Source organism: Nannospalax galili, unplaced genomic scaffold (assembly GCF_000622305.1).
Source record: "Nannospalax galili isolate Female #2095 unplaced genomic scaffold, S.galili_v1.0 scaffold1594, whole genome shotgun sequence".
Taxonomy (NCBI): Eukaryota; Metazoa; Chordata; class Mammalia; order Rodentia; family Spalacidae; genus Nannospalax; species Nannospalax galili.
Genome location: NW_008334075.1, coordinates 118,413 through 144,508, shown reverse-complemented (window position 1 = coordinate 144,508; position 26,096 = coordinate 118,413). Strand labels below are relative to the sequence as shown.

General features: G+C 38.2%; 1 protein-coding gene and 1 non-coding gene across 11 annotated transcripts in view; both read left to right on the top strand.

Moving 5' to 3' along the window:
* Mia2 (MIA SH3 domain ER export factor 2) overlaps nucleotides 1–26,096 on the top strand; it is a 119,447-nt gene that overhangs the window by 47,884 nt on the left and 45,467 nt on the right. For all 10 annotated transcript variants that reach the window (XM_029561577.1, XM_029561576.1, XM_029561575.1 and 7 more), the window contains 11 exons: nucleotides 1,891–2,001; nucleotides 3,333–3,404; nucleotides 4,071–4,175; nucleotides 6,344–6,466; nucleotides 10,156–10,276; nucleotides 12,121–12,167; nucleotides 13,454–13,544; nucleotides 17,786–17,924; nucleotides 23,477–23,578; nucleotides 25,073–25,133; nucleotides 25,643–25,678. In XM_029561577.1, the coding sequence (XP_029417437.1) occupies nucleotides 1,891–2,001; nucleotides 3,333–3,404; nucleotides 4,071–4,175; nucleotides 6,344–6,466; nucleotides 10,156–10,276; nucleotides 12,121–12,167; nucleotides 13,454–13,544; nucleotides 17,786–17,924; nucleotides 23,477–23,578; nucleotides 25,073–25,133; nucleotides 25,643–25,678 (1,008 nt within the window). The remainder of the gene's footprint in view (nucleotides 1–1,890; nucleotides 2,002–3,332; nucleotides 3,405–4,070; nucleotides 4,176–6,343; nucleotides 6,467–10,155; nucleotides 10,277–12,120; nucleotides 12,168–13,453; nucleotides 13,545–17,785; nucleotides 17,925–23,476; nucleotides 23,579–25,072; nucleotides 25,134–25,642; nucleotides 25,679–26,096) is intronic.
* LOC115069602 lies at nucleotides 22,502–22,608 on the top strand. Its single transcript, XR_003848853.1, has one exon. It is a non-coding gene; the product is annotated as a U6 spliceosomal RNA (small nuclear RNA).

The window sequence follows — 26,096 nt, the reverse complement described above, 5'->3', positions numbered from 1 at the left end:
TTTTTTTTTTTAACACAGTTTGCTTCAGAAGAAGGCATAGGACTCACAAATTTAGGAATAATAGGAAACAATAAATTATGTAAATTGTGACAGTTTTATCTTTTTATCATCCTATGGTATAGGAGGTAACTAGAATCTGGCCAAAGGTTTACATTATAGTAGTATGCTGGTAAATGTTAAAACAGCTGCTATCTAAAAACCATTTGCTGAGTTTTGTGATAAGTATTCTGCATCATGGCCAATTTTAAGCTACCAACATGATGTTATTGAATGAGAAGTTTGGGAGAGATATACACAGTTGCCTTTCCTGATTCAGAAGGAAATTATGATAGTTTTTAGTTTAATAGATTAAGATAAATGATGGGAGTGCCTTAATACTGTTTAGAGATTGAAGAGCTGTGAAAAGCAAGGTTGTGATGAAGAGTAGTAGAAAAGGCTGCTCCTGCTGACTAACTAGTAGGAAATGGTAGTCCTGTACCTTTGCTTTACTTCTTCAGTCCAGCTTTGCAGTTCTCTGACAGTGGGGTCTGTCGCCAGCAGAAAGTCTGTGTGTTATCATTTAGAATACACCTGTAGAATCCAAAGGAAGATAGAGATTCCAAATGAACTTATTAATTTTTTGTTTCTTTAGTTGCTATTTATTAATGTGCTTAAGAACTTGTAATTGTTACATTTGGCGACCCTCTGTTACAAGTTCTATTCCAGTGGTAATTTATTAGTTTCCTAAATAAAAGAAATTTAGCCAGATGTGGTAGTGTATGTTGGTAATCTTAGCACTTGGGAGGCGGACATGGGAGAATTGCAAATTTGTGACTAATCTGGGCTACATAATTATTTCCAGGCCTACTTGAACTACATAGTGAAACTTCAAATAAACAAAAACAAAAAACAAACAAAAAAGTTTAGAAGACTATTGGATACTAACAGAAGAGTTGTTGCTGGGTAACAAAGGCAAATATTTATTCAAGTTCAGAGTTACAGATAAATATACCAGTTTTTTTTTGTCAAGACAATGAATTGATATGAATTAGCAGTAAAATTAGTTAAGCTTTTGGCTGAATTGAATGTCTTGGAAAATTTTCTCTAATTTTAGTAATTAAAACAATTTTAAGACTAGTAGTATTAATTGAATACAAACTAATATAATACAATTTTTACAGAGTTTGGTAGTTGACTCTGTAGATAAAAATCAAACCAATAGAGTAACTTTTATTCAAATCAGAGGAGTCCTATAATGAAATAGTCCTATTTGGAGAGATACATGTAAATAAGTTTTTTCACTACTATAACACCTTTTGGTTTTTTGTTTTTTTTTTTAAACAAGTTTGTTGAAGGATCACAAATATCAGAGGTATGTTGATACAGCATTTAAAATCCAATTAGCCTAGTCTAATAATCACTTTAAATTAAAAAGATTACATAAAATATGTTATTCAGTGGAAAATATTATGATGAGGCAATCCAGATTTTAAAATTTATATTTTGTTTTTGAATTAAACTGGGCCTATTTGGCATTTCTTTTCCTGTAACATGTTTTTAACATGCTTTAGAACTACTTCATTGCCAAACTGTACATAGTAGATTTCCTACTGTTTTTACTAATAAAACTTTTATTGGAATGGAGCTACATTAATTCATTTAGGTATTGACTTTGTTTCTCATTACAGTTACATAGTTGAATTTGTGACAGACTACATGCCCTAAGCCTGAAATATGTGCTCTCTACAGAAGTTTGTGGACTGCTACCAGGCTTGCTGTTAGTTATTTTAATGTTGTGAAAATGAACAAATGTATAAACTCTTTATAAACATGTTTGATTATACTTGTCCGACTTTTACCTTTACCAAAATTTCACATGTCTATTTTGTTAATGTTGGCATTCTGTTTTAGGCAACCTATGCAAACCTAGAAAGGTCTAAATCTGAACTTGAGGATGAAATAGTTTTTCTAGAGAAGGAGCTAAAAGAAGAGAGATCTAAACATTCTGAACAAGATGAGTTGGTAAGCCTCTTATATTCAAAGAGAATTATGAAAAGCACTCACATAAAAGTAAAGTCATTATTTAAAAATTTATTTTGACTTATTTATTTTTATTTTATGTATATGAATGTTTCATATGCATGTATGTAAGTATACCTGTGTGTGCAGTGCTCATGGAGGCCAGGAGAGGGTGTTGGGTCCCCTGGAACTGGAGTTACAGAGAGTTGTTAGCTGCCATGTCAGTGCTGGGAAGTGCTTTTAATGACTTCTCTGCATCTCTTTAGCCCCCCAAAATAAAATCTTAAAAAAAAATGATGTTAATTAAAATATTTCTTGTAAGCCTGGCCTAGTGGCATGAACCTGTAATCCCAGCACTTGGGAGGTAGAGGCAGGAAGTTCTCAAGTTCCAGGCTAGCCTGGACTCGATAGGGAGAGGAGATCTTATCTCCAAAAACCAAAATAAACAAATAAACTGAAAATAGAAACCCAAAGCCAAGTGAAGAAAAATTAAATCTAACTAAAGCAAATCTAACCAAAACAAAACACCCAACAAAAACCCATGCATATAAAAAATGCTAAGAGTATGAGACTATTGAGAGCAAATTTTCCAGATCCAGTCCTTTCACTTTTTCGATATTATCATAGGTTTCCTTTTTTTGAGACAGGCTTATACCCCAGGGTGGATGTGTAACTTATAGTAGCCTCAAACTCCTGATCCTCCTGCCTCTGCCTTCCAGGTGCTGGGATCACAGCTGTGCACCACCACACCTTGGCTCTCTTGCACATTCATAGAGATTTTCCGTGTTTTCTGTAGAAGTAACATATCAATATAAGTTGAGTGATCATATACCTAGGAAAGCTTTTTATTTTTTACTTAAAATATTTGTTAAGAGCATTCAGTCTTTCCATTTTAAAACCTGGCTTAAAGGCCTGGAATGGTGGTACCTACCTTTAATCCCAGCACTTGGAAGACAGAGGCAGAGGAAAGGCAGATTTCTGGTCTACATAGCAAGTTCTAGGCCAGCCAAGGCTACATAGTGAGACCCTATTGCAAAAAAACAACAAACAAAACAAAATCTGGCTTAAGGAAAATTTCGATGTATGTAAAATGTAGCATTGGTAGGCTTTTCTTGAGCCTACAAAAGTGACATGGACATGATATATCAAAGTTGAGAAGACAAGCTGTTGTTATGTGGTTCATAACATCCTTCTCAGCAAAGCAAACTGACAGGGCCTTCTTCATTTGAACCTTAGTTTTATGTTAGGTTAACAATATACATGGCAAATATATGCTGTCATGGAAGCCTAGGGGACTTAGTAAATATATATGGACTGACACACTGTCTTTACAGATGGCGGATATTTCAAAAAAGATACAGTCCCTGGAAGATGAATCAAAATCTCTCAAATCACAAGTAGCTGAAGTAAGTTGAATTAGTCTGATTTGTCTGTTGCTTTCAAAAATCATTTAGGTTTTACTGTTATTTTGATTATTGTAAAATACTACATTAGTATATGGAATATATGGTGTCTTAGATATGTATTGTTCCTTTTTTTTTTTTTGTTTTTTGATACAGGGTCTACTTGTAGCCACAGCTGGCCTGGAATTGCTGTGTAGACCAGGCTTGCCTGATCTCACAGAGATCCACCTGCCTCTACCTCTTGAATGTTTGGGATTAAAGGCGTACACCACCATGCCAAACATATTTTTTTCTGGAGGTGCTTCAAGAAGTTAATTTTTCACTGGATAAGTTTGATCTATGGGTACATACTGAGCACTATGGAAGTTGTGTGATACTTTTTATTAGTAGACAAAAATTCCCTCATAAAGCATCAACTTTAGGATGGGGACAAAGAATAAATAGGTAATATTGGCTGCATAGCTCCTGTTTGTCCAGAGTCATACATGTAGATGAGGCTAGGCCTGGGCCTTCATTCTCAACAGCCTTCGTTTTGCTAAACCATGCTGCCTCTGCTCTTAATATTGGCACGTTTTTGCCTTTCCCTAAATTCTATGTTCTTTGGGGAATGTGTAAAGATGAGCTGTTGTGGGACGTTGTTATAGACTCAGTGTTTTTTGTTTTACTTAGGCCAAAACAACCTTCCGAATATTTGCCATCAATGAAGAACGACTTAAGGGAGCAATAAAAGATGCCTTGAATGAAAATTCTCAACTTCAGGAAAGCCAGAAACAGGTGTGTGTTCTGTAGAGACTCTTCAGATTATGAATATAAAGTATAAATGTTCTGGGAAAACTCACAGCTAACCCATGTCATGTACTGAGTGGGCTTTTCCTGGAGCTCACGCGAGCAGGGCAGTTTCCTATGCTTACCTTGATGTCTTTTTGTAAAGGATGTCAAAGTGTCACTTTTGGCACTGTCTTCTCCCAGGAATGAAGTAAGCTTGGGGCAGTCAGCATTTTGGTAATCACAGTAAACAGCCATTAGTACCAACTCCTTAAGCCAGACTGAAGGAGGGGTATAGAAAATACCAGTGAGGGTTAATGTGTTACCAATTTGGGGCCTACAGGTAGAAGGAATTCTGGGGCCAGATCAAATGAGAATTCAGCTTTTATTCTCTCCAACACATATATAGGCACTAACACAGAAGTGCCTTCCCTCCTGTTCTCCCAATAAAGTCAGAATTTGCTGTGAAAAGGAATCCCTCCTTCCTTTCCTTCTCCCTCCCTTCCTTGTTTTTGCAGTGCTTATTGAGCCCAGGGCTTTGTACATGCTAAGCAAACACTCTGTCCTTGGACTCTACTCCTAGCCCCTTGTCTTTTTTCCTTTTCTTTCTTTGAGTCTCATTAGGTAGCTTAGCATGGCCTCACAGTCACGATCCTCTTGTCTTTTGACTCCCAAGTATTGGGATTTGCAGGCATGATTCGCCGTGTTCAGCTCTTCGATATTTTTCAGTTGTATAAGAATTATTTTTTGTGTTGTTAGGTTTTTGTTCCTGTTTCATTGTTAAGGATACTGAGAATTTTTGGGGAAGTGCTTTCAGTTCCCTGAATTGCCCGGATTCCTTTGTGTCTATTTTATGTTTTGTCTAAAAGTTTTTCTTTTTAGATATCTGGGGATCCATGGATGACTGCTCATTTAATTATGAAGCTGTCCAAATCCATTGGGGAGCTGTGCGTGTATCCTTCGTGGGTTTTTCTGTATTTCGATATGGCTATGGTGTTTCCATATGGCATCTAAAGACTGTTTCCATAGGAGTGTGTCTGCCTCAGTTCCCCCTTGGGAGGTGTCAGCCTATTTTGCCAGCAGTCTTGCAGCTCAGTGAGGTCAGGAGTGCTAGCATCTCACTGTTCAGCAAGTCAGCTCCCACTTAAATGTTCATATTTTCAGCGTGTTACTTCCACCCTCCCAGCTAGTGCAGCTATCCCAGAGTCTCAAGTTCCATATTTCCAAAGAATAACTGTTCTTTTCTTTGTGTGTGTGTGTGTGTATGTGTGTGTAAGATAGAAATAAATTACAGAGAATGAGACTGTGTATTTGTAAGCACTGGAACCCAGGTGACCTTAACTGCTTTTTATAGACTTTTGGCTAGATCTCCTTTTCACTCCAATTGTCCTGTTGTTGGTGTCTTCAAGTTATGCCCCTTACGGGTTGGCCTCTGCTTTCCTGTCCTCTGGCTAGGGTTCTGCTCTCTGCAGTCTGCTGTCTTTTATCACACTCGTGGCTTTTCCTTTCTAGTTTTACCATTTTCTTTTGCTTCACCTCCTCTTTCTTTCTTTCTCTCTCTCTCTCTCTCTCTCTCTCTCCCCTCTCTCTTTCTCTCTTTCTTTCTCTCTCTTCTTTTTAGGTCTATTTCTTTTAAATCTTGTGCTGTTATTTTAGATTTCAGAGAAAGTAGTGGTGAACCCTGTTTTAAATTTGCTATACTATAATCAAAAGTGCCTTCCCTCACTCCTTTCATTATAGACAAGGTCTTACCATGTAGAGCAGGCTAGACTGGAATTCACTGTACAATCCAGACTGGGATTAATAGGCACATGCCACGCTATACCTGGTATAAATCTGCAGAATATCTGTTCCACATTAATAGTATTCATAAGGGTTACCTCTCTTTAGCACAATGATTAAAAGATAAATTTAAAACAAGATATGGTATGTGATATGGGATATAAGGATGGAAAGAAATGACCAGATTTAAGAGATAGCATGTGTCAGAAACCTTGTTTTTGATAAAAAATTTACTTTGTAAATAAGCCAGTTGGACAGTGTTTGTTATTTTACTGTCTTCTATTTTGAAAGTTTTTTGTAAATAGGAACCCTACCTTTGTAATCTCTCTCAATGATACATGGGGCATCTAAACATTGTGCTGACTTCTACTTCGTTGTTACTGTTTTGATTTCAGCTTTTACAGGAAGCTGAAGTAATGAAAGAACAAGTGAGTGAACGGAATAAGCAGAAAGCAGCCTGTGAGGAGTCCAAGGCACAGGTGGAACGAGTGCTAAGGCACAAGGAGGAGCAGACCACGGTAGGCGGCTCTTCGGGTTTACTGACTCACGTAGACATAGTTTCATACTTACCTGAAATTTGAAAACTTTTAGCAGCTTTTATTGCCATTATGCTTTGGTCAGATTTCAAATGCTCCTTGAAGATACATAGATTTGTAACATATATCTTAATATCCAACATGCCCTCTTTTTCTTCCAGTATTTTAGCCTGTTATTTAATAAAGCAAGAAAAAAATGATTTTTTTTACCTTTTCTTGTTATGCTGACATCTGCTTCTGTTGGTAAGAAGTTGGAAAGAGCTGGAGAAATGGATTTATAGTGTATAGGTAGTGATTGAATATTATTTATACCTGCATTAGCTGATATTACAGACTTTTATAGAGATGAAAATTTAAAATAAAGTAATTGAAACTCAGGGTGGAAGGCTCAGTGGAGAAAAGTGCTTGTTGTAACTCAAGTCTGAGGGTCTTGAGTTCAGATCCTCCGAACCCAAGTAAAAACTGTGGGCTGTAGCACAAACGTCTGTAATGTAATGTCATTGCATAGCAGTAGAGAGAGAGAGTCAGAGACAGGATCTCTTGAAGCTCCCGGGCCCAGCTAGCCTGGCTTACCCCAGTGGCAGACTGCCTCCGTGTGGAAACGCAAGGACTAAACCCTAGGGTTGTCCTGTCTCTGACCTCCATAGGTTTGCCATGGCATGCACAGGCCTGCACCCACATGGACAGAGAAGCACACACATACATGTCACACACATAAAATAATTGAAACTTCACTCTGATTGTAAGAATAAAATAATTGATATTACATAGACTGACAAGATGGCTCAACAGGTTCCCAGCACCCACATGGTGGCTCATACCACCTCTAACTTCAGTGCTGGGGGATCTGATGCCCTCTTCTGATCTCTGTGGGTTCCTATATACATGAAGTACTCATACATGCAAAATAAATAAATAAATAAATAAATTAATTAATTAAATAAAGCTGGGTAGTCTACAAGGCCAACAATGGACATTTGTCCAACATATGTTCCATCCTGGGGACAGAAGACTGAGCCCAGGTCATCCTGATGATGGTGATGCATATTGGTCAGTAAAGAGCCTGTTATGGGATCAGTATGCCCCCCCCCAAAAATAAATCTTTAAGAATCGTTGGGAAATGTCTAATATTCCCATTTAAATTCTCTTTTTTAAAATATCAAAAAATTTTTTTGACTTATTTATACTTCTTTTATGTGTATGAATTTTATGCCTGCATGTGTGTAAGTGCACCTGTGTCATACAGTGCCCACAGAAGACAGAAGAGGGCATTGGATCCCCTAGAACTGGAATTACAGATGGTTGTTAGCCACCATGTGGGTGCTGGGATTCAAACCTGGGTCTTCTGCAAGAACAGCCAGGGCTCTTAACCATTGAGCTATCTGTCCAGCCCCCAAATATTTTATTTATTATTTTTATTTTTTAATTTTATGTATATGAATGTATTGCCTGCATGTGTGTAATTGCACCCATATCATGCAATGCCCAAGGAGGTCCAGAGATCCCCTGGAACTGGAGTTACAGACAGTTGTTAGCTGCCATGTGGGTGCTGGGAATTGAACCCTAGTCCTCTGTAAGAGCAGTCAGTGCTCTTAACTGCTGAGCTGTCTCTCCAGACCCTTAAATTGTCTTTTATGATGTGCTTCTCTTTGTCTCAGTTGAACTCTTCAGCTAGTTATATATTTAAATAAGTAAGAATTATGATTTTTATTTATCTTTTTTTTTTTTTTTTTTTTTTTGGTCTTTTTGAGACAGGGTCTCCTTGCAGCCCCAGCTGTCCTGGAACTCACTATGTAGACCAGGCTGGCCTTGAACTCACAGAGATCCGCCTGCCTCTGCCTCCCAGGTGCTGGGACTATAGGCATGTGCCACCACACCCAGCTTTTATATATCTTTTTAAAATTTTTATTTTATTTTTTTATTTTATGTGTATGTGTCTATTGCCTGTATGTAGGTAAGTGCACCGTGTCGTGCAATACCTGCAGAGGACAGAAGAGGCTGTTGGATTCCCTGGGACTGGAGTTACAGACAGTTGTTAGTTGCCATGTGGGTGCTGGGATTTGAACCCGGGTCTTCTGCAAGAACAACCAGTGTTCTTAACTGCTGAGGCATCTTTCCAGTCCCAAATTTTTATATACCTTAAGTCACAGATTTGATACCACACAAAAGTTACACCCATATTTTAATGACCATTTGCAAAAAAATATTTCAGTTTTATTTGTTTGTGTGTGTGTGTGTGTGTGTGTGTGTGTGAATGCCACATGTATGTGGGTACCTGCCAAGGATAGAAGAGGGCATTGGCTCTCCTGGAGCTGGAGTTACAGGAGATTGTGGCCCACCAGACATAAGTGCCGGGAACCAAACTCAGGTCCTCTGGAAGAGCAGCAAGTGCTCTTAGGCACTGAGCCATTTCTCCAGCCCCACTCTTACTTCCGACATGTGAGAAATGTCATGTAAGAAAATATTTCAGGGACTAGAGAAATGGCTCAGTTGGTAAGAACAGTTGCTAAGCACCCAGGTAAAAAGCCGAGCATGTCTGTGTGTGCCTTGTATGCCCAGTATTGCAGCCCAGCAGCAAGGTCTTGGAGCCGAGTTCGTCAGCCAGCCTAGACAAAATGGAAAGTTTCTGATTCAATGAGAGATCTCAAGACAGTATGGTAATAGAGGAAGATACCTGACATCCTCCTCTGCCTTGCTCATGCAAGCACAGCTGCGTGTGCACTTGTATACATTTTACTGCTTTGTGGTCATATAATTTGTTTAGCAAGAATGAACCATTATCAAATACTGTGTTTGATTTAGGAATAACTAGTTTTGGTTTTTATCTCATAGGGCTTAATTGTCAATAAGTGTTAATAGCTTTTAAAAACTATTTACATATTTTTTGTTATTTTTATTTTATGTGAATGACTGTTTTGCCTGCATGTATGGAAGTGCTCCTGTGTTCTTCAATGCCTATGAATGTTAGAAGAGGATCCCTGGTACTGGAGTTACAGATGGTTGTTAGCCGCCATGTGGGTGCTGGGAACTGAACCCTGGTTCTCCGCTAGAACAGCCAGTGCTTTTAACCACTGAGCCATCTCTCCAGCCCCTATTTATATATCTTAATAACAAGTGGAAAAATCAGAGTTCTTCTGGAATTATTTATATGGATTGGTTTTTAAAATGTTTTAAGATTTATTTTTATTATTTTAAGTGTGTGTGTGTGTGTGTTTGTGTTTTACATGCGTGTGCAGGTGCCTGTAGAGGCCAAAGTCAATGAAACGCCACTACAGAGCTGGAGTTATAGGCCGTTGTAAGCTACCCGACCGACTCATGTCTTCTGCAATAGTGGTACTTGCTTTTTACTGCTGAGTCATTTCTCTAGTCCATAGTTTTTAAAATTACATTTACTTATTTCTGTGTAAATGTACGGGGGCATATACATGCGGTGTGGTGTGTGTGTGGAGATCAGAGGACAACTTGTAGGAGTCAGCTCTCTTCTTCTAGTCCCTGATTCCCAGGGACCAAACTCAGGTTTTCAGACTTGGTGGGAAGGCATTTACCCGTTGAGCCACCTCATTGGTCCTGGATTGATTTGTAAAGTACTGTACATTCCCAAATTGTAAAGCATTACAATAAGCGTTACTTTAGCTTACCTTCCACTTTTTTCCCCTTTGCTGAATGTCTAGTCTCTGATTGAACGCTTGCTCAAGATGAAAGATTGGGCTGCTGTGCTTGGAGAAGACATAACAGATGATGGCAATTTGGAATTGGAAATGAAAATTGACTCAGGAAATGGTGCTCACTTAGGTATTAAGTCATGACTCTTTTCCTAATGGTGCCTAGCCCTTCTGTTCCTCTTCATTCCTCATGCCACCTGTTCCTTGTACACTTGTCCTTTGGTTGTCTGTCCGTCTGTCTGAAGCATTGTCCTCTCCCTGCATGCAGTTTTCCTCTAGCTGGGATTCTGCTGTTCTAGTAAGTCTTTCTTCACGTTGCCAGACTTGCAGCCTCTTCATCCTTTGCAGTGTTCAGATCTTCATTACAACAGTTTTTTTGTTTTTTGGTCTTTTTGAGACAAGGTCTCCCTGTAGCCCCAGCTGGCCTGTAATTCACTATGTAGACCAGGCTGGCCTCGAACTCACAGAGATCCACCTGCCTCTGCCTCTTGAGTGCTGGGATTAAAGGCATGCGCAACCATGCCCGGCTCATACAACCAGTTTTAATAACTGGATCATATCATTCTGATATCCATTTTCCCTGCTAATCATATGGATGGGTGACTAATTTTGAAACAACTGTTACACAGATGAGAAATTCATGATGTCTCTTTTGCAGTAGACACATTACAGTACTTTAATCTTGGCTGTCACAAATTGTTACTGCCATTTCTGGTTACAGTGTAGAGTTGGCAAAATATAGGTTCATTTAGCCATTTACTATGTATTCTCAAACTAATTCCTTTGACTATTTTTTTTTCTTTTTTTGTCTTTTTGAGACAGGGTCTCCCTGTAGCCCCAGCTGGTCTGGAACCTTGCTATGTAGACCAGGCTGACCTTGAACTCACAGAGATCCGCCTGCCTCTGCTGCCTCCTGAGAGCTGGAATTAAAGGCATATGCCATCACATCTGGCCCATTAATTTTTTTCAATTTGAAAAAAAAAGTACAGATTAATAAGATATAAAACTAGTATAGGAAGGTGCTGACTGCACCTAGTCTCCTCCAGTGGTAACTCTTCAGACTTCTGTGTACCCGCTTCTGTGTCTCTGACCCATTGCATAATTAGCAGGGTACTTCCCAAGTTGCCTAGCAGGTGCCTGAAACAACAGTTAAGTACTAAATGAACCCTCTAAATACTGTTTTCTCTTCTCCTGTACTCACAGTAAAGTTTAGTTTATAACAGCCACTTGGCTACAAAGTGACCAGTGGATGGATACAGCCTGGGTATTGGACAAACGGTGGGTCACATCTCAGGCAGAAACCAGTAGTCAGCATGAGATTTCCTCGTGCTACCCAGAATGGCATGTAATCTAAAGCTTAGGAGCTGTCTATGGAATTTTATACTTAATTCCAGACTGCCACATAATCACAGAAACTGCTACTAAAGGGAGGACTGTAATAAAGTTCCAGTTGTCTTTTTTTCATTTGTATTTTATCAGGTACAAAAGCTTTTTCTTTAGAATTTGTGCCTAGTATTTCTTAATTTGGGTTGTAAGTCCACTAATATTTTGGATGTTGTGATACTTTAAGAATCCAGAACAAATGTAAGTCTGTGGTCTGTGTTTAGGTGAATGTTAGTTCTTGTTACGACTCTAGTACTTTGGTCGCTTTTAGTGTTTAGCTTCCTGAGAGTAGGCCAGTCTATCTCATACCAAATTATTATTTTTATTATAATTATTTTATTATTTTTTTGAGACAGAGTCTTACTCTAGTTCAAACTGGTCTGTAACTCACTGTGTACCCCAGGCTGGCCAGATCTTCATGGTAGATCCTCCTGTTTCAGCCTCTGGAGCATTGGGATTACAGGTGTGAGGTAACATGCCCAGCTCCAAATTCTTTATTGTAGCAAAAAGAGGGATTATAAGGCTGTAGTTGAGTGAACTAATGTAATCATTTGAATGTCTTAAATAATGCTGGTTTTGTTTTTATTATAGATAAACAGCCAAATGGAACTTTGAAGAAGCTGATATATGCTGCCAAGGTTCGCATTATTATGCAAATATAAAGATAAGGAGGGGTACTGGAGAGATGGCTCTGCAGTTAAGAGCACTAGCTGCTCTTGCAGAGGACCTGGATTCCATTCCCAGCACTCACATGGCAGCTAACAGCTGTACATAACTCCTCTTCTGACCTCTGTGGGCATTGCACCCCGGGTACACTTAAATTAATGCAGGCAGTACACGCATACAAATAAAATAAATAAAATATTAAAAAAATAAAGATAAGGAGGAAGAGCTAACAGCATGTATTAAATCCACTTACTTTAGTCACCATTTTGAAGGTCCATTTTATTATTTCCGTATGTTTATATAACAATTGACTGGAATTTTCTTCATTAATTGCTTTTAATTTTTTCACATTAACTTTGGAAATTCACATGATTTTTGGAATTTTATTTAAAAAGTTCAAGTTCTGCATTCATTTCTTCAGTTAAAGAATATAGTTAGAGGCTAGAGAGATGGCTCAGCAATTAAGAGCACTGACTGTTCTTGCAGAGAACCTGGGTTTGATTCTCAGCACCCACATGGACCATCCTTAACTCCAGTTCCAGGAGAATACGATGCCCTCTTCTTACCTCCATGGGCATTGCATGACATGGTGCATTCACATATATGCAGGCAATATACTCATATACATAAAATTAAAAACAAAAAAGGATATATTTAAAATGTTTAAGCCTGGCATGGTGGTACACACCTTTAATCCCAACACTCAGGAGGCAGAGGTAAAGGCAGAGGCAGGTGGATCTCTGAGATCCAAGGCCAACCTGGTCTACATAGTGATTTCTAGGCCAGCTGGGGCTATAGGGAGACCCTGTCTCAAAAAAGCAAAAGAAAACACACAAAAGTTTACTAAATTTTATTTCATAGTTCTCTCTGTATATTCTTTTTCTTCTGGTCATAAGATATTCTATGAAATAATAATATATTTTATTCTGGCTTATTCCTCCTGCCCTGGTAGTGGTACCCTGATCTTACCTGATGTGTGTGAAGTCTTAAGAGTCCCCGTTTGAAAGTTGTTTTGATCAAAACTTGAAAACTATTAATTGCCTTTTTTCTATCCTTGTTCTGCAAACATAACTATCAAGCATGTTGCCAACTTTCCAGGGTAGAAGCTGCATTGTTGCTTTTACGTCCTGGATGAGGATGACTCATGAAGTGTTAACAGTCTCAGAAAAGTGGGATGGTGTGTAGAGAGGTGTCCTGTGGGGCTTGTGTGTCTCATTTACCTGACTGTTCCTCTTTTTTCTTCTCTCATTCTTTAAAGTTAAATGCTTCTTTAAAAGCCTTAGAAGGAGAAAGAAACCAAATTTACACTCAGTTATCTGAAGTAGATAAAACAAAAGAAGACCTTACAGGTAAAGTTTTTCTAAATGAATATATCTCCTTATAGAGAATGAATTTATTGAATTAATTTTGGGAATGTCTAATTTTCTTGGTTTTATGAATATTTTTTATTTTTCGAGTCAGGGTCTCCCTATAGCCCCAACTGGACTAGAACTCACTATGTGGACCAGGCTGCCTCTGCCTCCCGAGTGCTGGGATTAAAGGTGTGTGCTTTGTTGGTTATTTGTAAAAACAAAAATTAATTTTGAGTTTTGTTACTGGTAAACCATTTCTATTTCTCTTACATTTATGATTAAATAATTCTGAAACTGTTACATGTCTGGTATAATTTTAGATGTTAAAAATAACAGATGGAACCACGCATGGTGGCTCATGCCTTTAATCCTAGCACTCAGGAGGCAGAGGCAAGTGGATCTCTGTGAGTTCGAAGCCAGCCTGATCTACAAAGTGAGTTCTAGGCCAGCTGGGGCTATAGGGAGACCCTGTCTCAAAAACACAAAACAAAATAAAACCAAATTGAAAAATTATGTAAAATTTTTGTCAATTGCAAAACTGATTTTTAGTAGTGGGACCAGTGTGGTTTGCTACTTTAATGTCTATCCACAGTTTATTAACACATATAGGAGTAATGTTAGGCTTGTAGAAATAAAGTTTTTCTTTTTATTGAAAACATTAAAATTTTGCTGATAGTGGTTACATTAAAAAATTCTGTTGTGTTTGGAATTTTTTATTAATAAATAATATCTCATTTTGTTAAGAACTTTATATTTTTATGTCAGAAAAGAATGAATGGAAATATTAAAAATTTCATCACTGGTTAACTGTGAATGTGGGGTTATGGGCAGGTTTTTATGTTATTTTTCCTCATCTATATTTTTAAAAACTTTTAAAATAAATAAAACACTTTAAAAAGATTAAACCACTGGATATGGAGGTTACTAAAAAATTATCATTGCTCTATCAGTAATTGTGGTAGTTGGATTTTTGTTGGATCTTGAAAAAACATTAGTCTAACTTTAAAAAGAAAGCCATTATATACAAAGAATAGCACTGAAAGCCATGGAAGATAACAGAAGGAAACAGGAGCTCTGCCTTTAAGGCAGCTGTTCTCTTAATGTATTTTAATACATTTCTGTGTTTTAATGGAAAGTGTCAGAGCAGCAGGGGATTTGTTCTCTAGTTATCCCATAACTTCATACAATGCTTAAAGAAATTTATTTTTATTTTATGTGTATGAGTGTCTTGCCTGCATATGTGTAAGTACAGTGAAATGCCTGCAGAGGTCAGAAGAGGGTGTTGGATCCCCTGGAACTGGATTTAAGGACAGTTGTTAGCTGTCATATGGGTGCTGGGAATCAAACCTGGGTCCTCTGTAAGAGCAGTCAGTGCTCTTAACCACTGAGTCATCTCTCCAGCTCCTGCTTTGTACAATTCCTTGGCAAGTTTTTATTTTTATTTTTTTCCCCAAAGTAATATTGGAGACCTTGTGTTTGCTTATAGTAGTCCTCCAAATCTAATTTTCCTTTTTCAGTAGGTCATAAAAAAATCCCTACAATTGATTTTCTTTATTCATGAATATTTTTTGAAACCATTTTCCTCTCTCTACCTCTTTTGGTAATCATTTATAGTTTTCTCTTTTTTTGAGGCAGCGTTTCTATGTAGTCTAGGTTATCTTGGACCTCTGATCTTTCTGTCTTGGCTTCCTGTGTGCTGAGGTTTGTATAGGCCTGTAACCACCACACCTGGCCAGCATAGTTCTCTCTTTAAAAAAATTTTTTTTAATCTTATTTTTTTTTGAGTATGAGTGCTTTACCTGCATGCATGTAAGTGTACCATGTGTGTGCAGTGCCCATAGTGGGCAGAAAAGGATGTTGGATCCCTTGGAACTGGAGTTATGACTGGTTGTTAGCCACCATGTAGGTGCTGGGCACCAAGCCTGGGTTCTCTGTAAGAGCAGCCGGTACTCTTAACCACTGAGCCATCTCCCCAACTCCAAAGTCTCTCTTCAAATATGAGGGCTGGTGAGATGGCTCAGTGGGTAAAGGCCCTTACTGCTGAGTTTGATGACCCGAGTTCAACCCCTGGTTGAAGGGAATTAACTGACTTCTGGAAGTTGTCCTCTGACTTCTGCTTGTCCACACATGCATGTATACACATACTCACACACATGCATACACACACACAAATTTAAAAAGTTAAAAAATAAGGGTACATAAATAAAAAATTCTTGTTTTTATAATAAATATGATTCAGTTTTCCAACACTGATTTCTTTGTTAAGTGATTATTCTTGGCATGACTGAAAACATAAATGCACAAAATTTCTTCTGATATAGATGTAAAATTTCTGCAGGAAGATATGCACAATTTCCTGTATACTTTGTCATTTAGTGCTAATGTATTGACCTAAACTCTCTTTTGGTATATATGTTTAATTAATGGGTATTTTAGAATAATTATTTACCATTACATATAATTGCTAAAATTTTCCATGCTTGTTAATATGATTTTGAAACTGCCCTCTTCAGGCACAGTGGATTTTTTCTTGTGTTAGATTGATTCATAGGGTTTGGGAAATACTATCTTAGAAGTGTTCAAAGTTGAGGTTATTATATTAGAAGAAAAATGAGATTTTTATAAAGTGTGATAGAATTCATAATTATTAAGAATTGTTCATTTTCATTTTTGTGTGTATCTGTGCATCAGTATGTCTGTGTCTGTGTTCACACGTGTACTTGTGTGGAGGCCGGAGGTCAGTATTGAGAGTTTTCTTTAGCTGCTGTCCACCTTTTCTCTTTTTTTGAGACAGGGCCTCTCACTAAACTTGGAGCTTGCTCATTTGTCTGGAGTGGCTTCCAGTAAACCTCAAGGAATCTCCTGTTTTGCCCCCCAGCATTGGGATTACAGGCACAGTCTATTGCACCCAGCTTTTTATGGGGTGCTGGGGATTCAAACTCAGTTTCTCATGCTTGTGTGGCAAGCGCTTTACTGACTGAGCCATCTCCCTAGCCTTGATTTTTATTTTATTTTTATAATTTTTAAAATTTTTTGGTCTTTTTGAAACAGGGTCTCCTTGTGGCCCCAGCTGGCCTGAAACTTACTATGTACCAGGATGGCCTTGAACTCACAGAGTTCTGCTTCCCAAGTGCTGGGACTACAGGAGTATGCCACCATGCCTGGCTCCAACCCTCCTTGAAATTTTATCTTTATATGTGATTCTTTAGGTAGTTGAGCAGTTGAAACAAAGCTAAAGCCATTATTCTCCCTAGTTTTAAACTTTTTGACACAGGGTCTCTCATTGACATGGAATATGAGCATTTGTTATCAGCTGGCTTGAATTACAACATATGTAAAAATTCAGCTTAAACAGTAGGGCTGGGTATTGGTTTATGGTACTGATGATTGAATCCAAGGCTTTGTGCATGCTAGGCAAGTGCTCTACCACTCATCTTCATCTGTCAGCCTGAACTAAAGTGTTACCAAGAGGTGAAGCCTTTATTAGCTTATAACAGACATTCATCATATGTAAGTAGGGAATGTTGAACTGAAATATCTTCCTTTAAAACTCTCATCTTTGGGCTGGAGAGATGACTCAGTGGTTAAGAGCACTGGTTGCTCTTGCAGAGAGGACCTGGGTTCAGTACCTAGCACCTACATGTTGGCTAACAACTGTCTGTAACTCCATTTCCAGGGGATCCTTTGCCCTCTTCTGATCTCCACAGGCATTGCACAACATGGGTGCACTTACATACATGCACATGAAACATACACATTTGAAAAAACAAAACAAAACACTCATCTTCATGACCTCTTGAGAACTTCAGTCACTGTCACCTTCCAGATTGAAAATTAGAATCTAGAATTAGAATGGTGAAGGTCTTGGGAATCATAATAATAATATTAAAACTTTTAAAACACTCTGCATAATTCTTCAGTTAAAATAGTGAAAAGTAAGCGGGGTGTGGTGGCGCACGTCTGTAGTCCAGCACTTGGGAGGCAGAGGCAGGCGGATCTCTGCGTGTTCAAGGCCAGCCTCATAGTGAGTTCCAGGACAGCTGGGGCTACAGGGAGACCCTGTCTCAAAAAAAAAAAAAAAAAAAAAAAAATAGTGAAATGTATTTAGACAAAATATTTAGACAGATATTCTGTTATTGTTGGAGAAAACTTAGTTTATTGTTACTATCTTTAATAAATTTTATTTTTATGGAATTCCTCAGTCTTGTTCGTTTATGACCTTTCAAAACTTTCTTTAGAGCACATTAGAAGTCTCCAGACTGAGCAAGCATCTTTGCAGTCAGAAAACACACAGTTTGAAAGTGAGAATCAGAAGCTTCAGCAGAAACTCAAAGTAATGACTGAACTCTATCAAGAAAATGAAATGAAACTGCACAGGTAATGAACATGCTCCATCATGCTGTTGAAGAAAAGCAAAATGTCTTTGAAATGTATGTTACATGTTCACTTCCTATGATTATTGGGAGTTTTCTACTTAAATCTCACCTTTAAGAAAGTTACTTGATTTTCAAACATTTTTTTCTTCACAAAAGAAAATGTAAATGACATTGAAATCTGCAAGTTAATTCACAAAATCCTGTTTAATTTCTGATAGCAAATTACTGCCTTTTACTTACTAATACTGGCAAGATAGGCTGAGGAATCTGAGTGATCTCTCTTGAACTGCTCAATAATTCTTTCTCTAATATATATAGAACTGATTCCTTTCCCCTGTACAAATTGCTCCTGCCCAGTGTTCCTTGTTTCAGTTAGTAAATGATAGTATCATTTGCCTTGACTTTGGGGTAGCTGCTTAAGTCATCCTTTGTTGTTCTCTTTTATCCGAGAGTCATCTATTATTAAATTTTGTCAACTTTCCTAACCTTTAATCTGACCACTTTTTATTCTCTGCCATTATTCTGGTTAGAACCATCATGAGTCAGTAGGTGCCTTATCACAGTAGTCTCATGAGTGATCTTTCTCCTGTTAGCCTCCTGCACTCTCTTTTCTCTGCAGTACACAGAATATCCCTTAAAAAAATTGTGAGTATGTCATTGTCTTGCTTAGTACCCCAGTACCTTTAGATCACCATCAGAATTTAACATGAAGGTTAATCTTAGCCTGCCACCTGTGCCTTCTGATTTCTTCAGCTTACTCAGTTTCTTTTCCCTCTACTTCCCTCTATCCACACCGGCTTTCTTGATGATTTTTAGTATGCTAAGCACACCTCTTTCTTAAGGTCTTTTACGGTTGCTCCCTCTGCCTACAGTGGTGTTCCCCTGTATATTTGCATGGTTCAGTCCTTCGTTTCTTGTGAGTCTAGGCGCTGATGTTGTCTTAGACTCTTCCTCACCCTAACTAAAATCATACCTGTTGCTCTGTATCTTTATTTTGCTTATTTTTCTTCATAGCTCATATTATGCTCTGAGTATTCAGTGTGTCCCCCACCTCACATTAAATCTAAACTCTGAGAGAAATTATTTTTGTCTATATTTCCAGTGCCTAAAACTGTGAGAGGAAAATGACAGATACACAACTGTATAGCTACAGAGAAGATGCTTGGGATGCCAATCTAGAGACTCTAGATTTTCAAAGTAGTAACTATAGCATATAGTTTGTATTATAAAAGACAATAAGCTCTAACAGACTTACATTCCTCTTCAAGGACTTAATTTGCCAATCCTCATTCTTTACACATTCTGTATGCAAACTTAGTCTGTTTGGTAAAATTTGTTTGTAACCATAAAGCCAGTTCTTATAGCTCTCTGTTGGCTTCTTTCATGGGCATTCTGAGAACCATAAAAAAATTGTGTTGTCCAGTGTAAACATTCCCAGTTGAGGATGAACAAACCTACCTCTTTTGTTTCTCATTCCATAAATAGATGTTCTCACACTTAGTGCCACATGTGTGTGAGTGTGTGCATGTGAGTGCAAGTCTTCTGGGAGGACAGAGGTGTGGGATCCCTGGAGCTGCAGATATAGGCAGTTGTGAGTCACCCAATGTGGATGGTGGGAATTGAATTCCAGTCCTATGCAAAAGCAGTAAGTGCTTTTAACTGCTGAGCCATCTCTCCAGCCCAGGGTTTATGCTTTCTATTGATGACTTAGCTATTTAAAGTAGTCCCCAAGCATAGTGCTCAGGTGCTGTCAAGTGTTCTGAGTGTAAGGCTTATGTGGTTTGTGGAGCAAATACGTGTATCAGCAAAACTTTGTTTAGGCATAACTTATTGTCCTATGAGCTATGAGTTTAATGTTGATGAATCTATAGTATATATTAAATGATATCTTTTTTGTTTCTTTTGAGATGATCTTGTGTAGTCTATGTTGGCCTCAAAGTTGACATGCAGTCAAAGATGACCTTGATCTTCTGATCCTCCAGCTTCTACCTCCTAAGTGCTTGAATAACAGGTGTCTGACACCATGGCCAGTTTTAAATAAAGTATCTTTCTTGTGTGTGTGAGTCAGGGTCTTACTTTGTAGCCCTTACTGGATAGCCTGGAATTTGTTATGTAGACCAGGCTGCCTTCAAACACACAGATCTACCTGCCTCTGCTTCCTGAGAGCTGGGATTAAAGGCACATACCACCATACCCAGCTTAAATAAAGTGTATTTAAACAGAACACATGAAGTTGTGTGTTGCTTAGGTAAGTGTTGTGAAGGGAGATTAGCCTCAGGAATAGTGATCCAGTGTTTGCTAATTCATGGTTTGTGATGCATGGAATAGCACAAATAACAAGAGCCTACTCAATATATTCAAAAACTGGTAGAGAATATTAATGTTCCTTAGGACAAGAGTGCTGGGTGGCTTGTTAGACTCACTCACTTCCAGTTTCTCTATAGCATTCATGCTTATCAACATTCCAAGATGGAGACTTTACGTACATCATGGACCTTTGTGTCATTTGGGATGGCTCAGAACATGAAAGAGAAAAAATATCACTAGAGCTGTAGGAAGAGCTGTAGGATAGCCTCAGGGTTTTAGAAGCAAACCTTGGAGTGGGTCATTTGTTCTTTTTTGGGTTTAGAATAAAAGATATTGGGAATAAGTTTTAGATATCAAGGGTTTATTAAAGAACTCTGTATATTGGGGTAATTATGGAATTCTAATGAGTACTATTTAAAATTTCAAAGGTAAAAGGCATTTTGTGTACATTTTCAAAGCGGTAATGAGAAGCTGTGTAGTGTCTTATTAGTGTGCGCACATTGTGATTGAATATTAGTCTGAGTTCCCAAAGTATCATATATTCTGCTCTTGAACTGGTCACTACTCAAGTTCACTACTGAAGTTCAAGAACTGCTGGTTTTTTATAGTGTAATAGAGAAAGCTGATGAAACTATTAAAATGTTAGATTTTTGTTTTGTTTTGTTTTTTTGAGACAGTCTCACTATATAGCCTTAGATGACCTCGAATTTGCTATATAGACCAGGCTAGCGTCCAACTCACAGAGATCTACCTCCTGACTCTGATTAAATCTCTGCTGGGATTAAAGGCATTCACCGTCATGCCCAACAAAATGCTAGATTTTAGCTTTTGCCTATATAGGGTGTAGTTTAGGTTCAGCTATTTTCTAGACAGCTTGATGTTTTCATGACTGATATACTACATTGCCTTCACTTTTCCAAGTTTAATATTAGAAAGAAGGGAAATGTTAAAACCTAGGAGTTTAGTGTGCTGTTTTAAATATATGGTTTCTTTTTACAGTTCAGTTAGTGGGGTTTACTTCACAGTATAATTTCCATTTTTAAGAGGCTCATTCAACCCTGAGCAGAGGGTGCATGGCCCTTACCTCTCAACAGAAAGGCCGTCAGAAAATGTCTGACTGTCCTCAGTCTTGTGCTCTTCCCTACGATCCCCATCGTACTTTCCTGCTTTTCCTAAGGAGATGCCACACCCACTGCTGCTTTCCCTGTTTCCCGTAAGAGAGACCATCTTTTTTCTTTTTTTTTTTTTTTTTTTTTTTTTTTCTGTCTTTTTGAGACAGTGTCTCCCTGTAGTCCCAGCTGTCCTGAACTCACTATGTAGACCAGACTGGCCTTGAACTCACAGAGATCCACCTGCCTCTGCCTCCCAAGTGCTGGGACTAAAGATGTGCACCATCACGCCCAGCCGTACTTTGTTTTTTGGTATGTGTGGTGTATGAGTATTTGTGGGTATACTTGCTCATATGGACTTGTGTAGAGACCAGAGGCTGATGTTGGGATGTCTTCCTCAATTGCTTCTCCATTCCTTTTTTAAAAAGTTAAAAAAAAAGTCAGGCATGGTAGCACACGCCTTTAATCCTAGCCTGGGAAGCAGAGACAGGCAGATCTCAAGGCCAGCCTGCTCTACATAGTGAGTTCCAGGACAGCTGGGGCTACAGAGAGACCCTGTCTCAAAAAGACCAAAAAAAAAAAAAGTTAAAAAAATTTTTTTTGAGACAGAGTCTTCGTCTCAGCTTCCCATTTTTGGCTGGATAGGCTGACCAGCAAGCCCATAGGATCCTTCTGTCTCCGTGCTGGGGTTACAGGCATGCATTGCTGTATCTGGCTTTGACATGAGTGCTGGGGTTCTCATGCTCGAGCAGCAAGGACTTTGCCCACTAACCATCTCCCTAGTCCATAACCTTTATTTTCATATCATACCCGAGTAAAAATTGACCTAGCTTTCAATATTTAGTGTATAGAATATAGAATATTTACTGCTGTGACGCATGCCTGTAATTCAAGTTCTCTGGGGGATAAAGTAGGTAGATCATGAGTTCTAGGCTAGCCTGAGTACATAGTGAGACCCTGTCTTAAAAAGTATTTTTCAACTATGACACTTTGTCACCTCCTGATGTCTTAGCTGTCTTGGTTTGTATAAATACACTCTAATGTCCATAGAGTGATGAAATTGCCTGATGGTGCATTTTGTACAACATCCCTGTTGTTAAGTATTACATGGCTGTATTTGGTTTCTCTGTGCTTCATTTTCATTTTTGTAAAATACAGGTAAGTGCTCACTTTGGCAGCACATATACTAAAATTGGAACGATACAGAGAAGAATAGTATGGCCCCTGCACAAGGATGACACGCAAATTCGTGAAGCATTCCGTATTTTAAAAAAAAAATAAAGATATGTCTGGGCGTGGTGGCACCCGCCTGTAATCCCAGCACTTGGGAGGCAGAGGCAGGCAGATATTTGTGAGTTTGAGGCCAGCCTGGTCTACATAGTGAATTCCAGGACAGCTGGGGCTAGACTCTGCTTCAAAAAGACCAAAAAAAATAAATAAATAAAAATAAAGATAATAATTGACCCTTCTTGTAGAGCTGTTGAGTAGTTAATTAAATACCACATGTAAAAGCCTAAGAACAGCTTGTGTGCTAGAAGTGATGGCTCAATGAGTTACCTATTAGTGAGAGAACTAAGAGTAATAAACAGGACGAGTACTGGTACTAGGGTTATTTACTTTGGCTATTCTATATTTGTAGTTATAAGACCTGGAATCCTAATCCCTGTTTTTATTCACTAATTAAGAAATATGTAGTTGGAGCCAGACATGGTGGCGCACCCCTTTTGTCCCAGCACTTCAGGGAGACCCTGTCTCAAAAAAGACAAAAAAAAGAGGCATATTTGTTCAGTTCTTTTCTAACAGATGTACTGCTTCATTTACAGGAGGCCTTGATAAATAATGTATAGTCATAATAGTTTTTCTTAATGTTTATATTGGGTAAGTTATAATATAGAAAACTCTTGAGACTATAATACCGTAGCACTGTATTGGGCGTAGTACAGTCTTGGTTTTTGAATACTAAGTTTCACATCGTCAGAATTGCAGAGAATTTTTTTTTCCTCGCATATGATGTTTGCAGTGGTGTTACGGAATTTGTTTGTGGGAAGCATCAATTTTAATGCATTTAAAAATTATACATAAAATGATTGTATGTATGATTATATATTTCAAGAAATAAACTACTTTTTGTTTTAAGGAAATTGACAGTAGAAGAAAATTACCGATTAGAGAAAGAGGAAAAACTTTCCAAAGTAGATGAGAAGATCAGTCACGCGACTGAAGAGCTGGAGACCTACAGGTATTAAGTGTGCTTTCTTGTTGAGGTAGGGAGAGCATCTGAAAATGCAGTAGCAGGAAACAGTGTCCAGATTAAATGACTTGTTTTAATTTCATTACTTTTCATTCAGATTTCTTGCTGCTGTACAGTTATAAAATGGAAAACCATTTTCTTTTCAGTTATGTGTGATACTTAAGTCTTATATTTGAATACAGACAATCCTATGTTAATAACAAGAAGTTTATAAATACTTATTGGTGCTGGATGTGGTGGTGTATGCCTGTGATCTCAGCACTTGGGAGGCAGAAGCAGAATGATCAGGAGTCAAGGCCAACCTTGGCTACATAGTACATGTGAAGCCAGCTTGGACTGCTCTCAAAGAGGAAGAAGGAGGAGGAGGAGAGAGATTAATTTCAAGATCTTAACTCTTTTAGGCCGAGTATTGTGGCACATGCCTTTAATCCCAGCACTGGGGAAGAGGGGACAGAGGCAGGTGGATCTCTGTGAGATCGAGTCCAGCTTGGTCTACACAGCGAGTTCCAGGCTAGATGGGGCTACAGGGAGACCTTTTTCAAAAAACAAACACAAACAAAAAAATCTTACCTCTTTTGTTCAAATTGGAAGAATGTATACAATTAATGAATTCAGTAAATGTGCCACAAAAAGAGGAGTGAGCCATATGTAGTATTCTGAATAGGTGTTTGGATCTCGTTTTTGGTTCAGTCCTCAGTGAATCTAAAGAAATAACTGAAAATCTGTAGAAAAAAGAGCCAGGATATAGCAGTATTCTGAATAGTAGTAATGCTTTCATCTTAGGAAGTGTAAGCTTGGTTTTTATTTAAAAGGAAAAAATATTTTGTTAGTCTTATAAAGGTAATAAAATAATATTTTACCTTGTAAAAGTTATTTTCCTAGGAACTGATTAAGATTATAGACATCTGACTTAATCTTTCAGGATTGTGCTTCCTACAAATGAAAATTCAAGGACTAGTCACGGTGGCATATGCTTGTGACGAGGAGCACTTGGGATGAGGAGATAGGAAGATTGTCAATTTGAGGTCAGCCTAGGTTACATAGTGAGCTCAAGGCTAGCATGGGGCTACTTCTTGAAATCCTGTTTTTCTTTTAAAGCTCCAGTATATTGCGTAAAGGCCTTGCATGTCTCTGCCCTAGATTGTTAAGGTTTAATTGAGGTTAAAAATTGGTCAGGAAAAATTGTACTTAAAATTTTTTTAATGCAATAGAATACTTTGAGTGTTTAACTCTTTTGGAGAAGAGTGTGTGTGATCTCATTTCTTTCTTTTTTTTTTTTTTTCCTTTAATTTTTGGTCTTTTTACAGGGTCTTCTTGTAGTGGGACTGGCCTGGAACTCACTACATAGACTAGGCTGGCCTTGAACTCACAGAGATCCACCTGCCTCTGCCTCCTGAGTGCTGGGATTAAAGTCGTGCACCACCATGCCCAGCATTTCTTGTTATATCTTACCACAGTGGAATAATTACTTGTTCTTTATAGAAAGCGAGCCAAAGACCTTGAAGAAGAATTGGAGAGAACTATTCATTCTTATGAAGGGCAGGTATGTGTGTATCTGTGTGTGTATGTAAGTTAAAGCAATTCTGACTCATTAGAATTGATGCAGGAATATAGTTTCTAGTTCTTTTGAGGTGTTGCATGAGGCTGTGGAACATTTCCGGGGACCCAAAGAGTCTGAGATTAATTCTGAAAATTTCTTGCTTCTTTGGGAATGAGGATTAATGAACCTAAATCAGTGTCTGTCACCATTGCAGTCTCACGTCAGGCTAGTTATCTGTTAACTACAAATTCTTGTAGTGGATTATCACACAGAGTTGAAGTTTGGTGGTGTTAAAAAAAATTACATTCAAATTCACTTTTTGTTTTAATAGTGCCGTAGAGATCATATGTACTCATGGAAATATGCTTTCAAAATGTTTCTTATTGACTTCTTCAGAGATGCTTGGAGTAGTTTGAGTTATGGTTTGAGCATTAAATTTTAGTGGTGTGAATGAGTTATTTTTATGTAAGAAAAGTAATTGCTAGTATTTTAATAACCCTTTTTTTTTCCAGATTATTTCCTATGAGAAAAAAGCACATGATAATTGGGTAAGTTTTTAATTCCCTTAAACTCTTTTGTCAAATTCCTTTCAGAAATGTATTACTAATTTTAAGCTAGTTAGAAATACAGATAGTCAACCCCCCCCAAAAAAAAAAACCAACAAAACTTAAGCCAGGAGTGGTGGCGCACACCTTTAATCCCAGCACTTGGGAGGCAGAGGCAGGTGGATCTCTGAGTTCAAGGCCAGCCTGGTCTACATAGTGAGTTCCAGGACAGCTGGGGCTACAGGGAGACCCTGTCTCAAAAAGACCCCCCCCCCCAAAAAAAATACAGATGGTGTTTTAAAAATAGCACTTTTTGGGCTGGAGAGATGGCTCATCAATTAAGAACACTGACTGCTCTTGCAGAGGACCCAGGTTCAATTCCCAGCACCCACATGGTGGCTATGAACCGTCCTTAACTCCA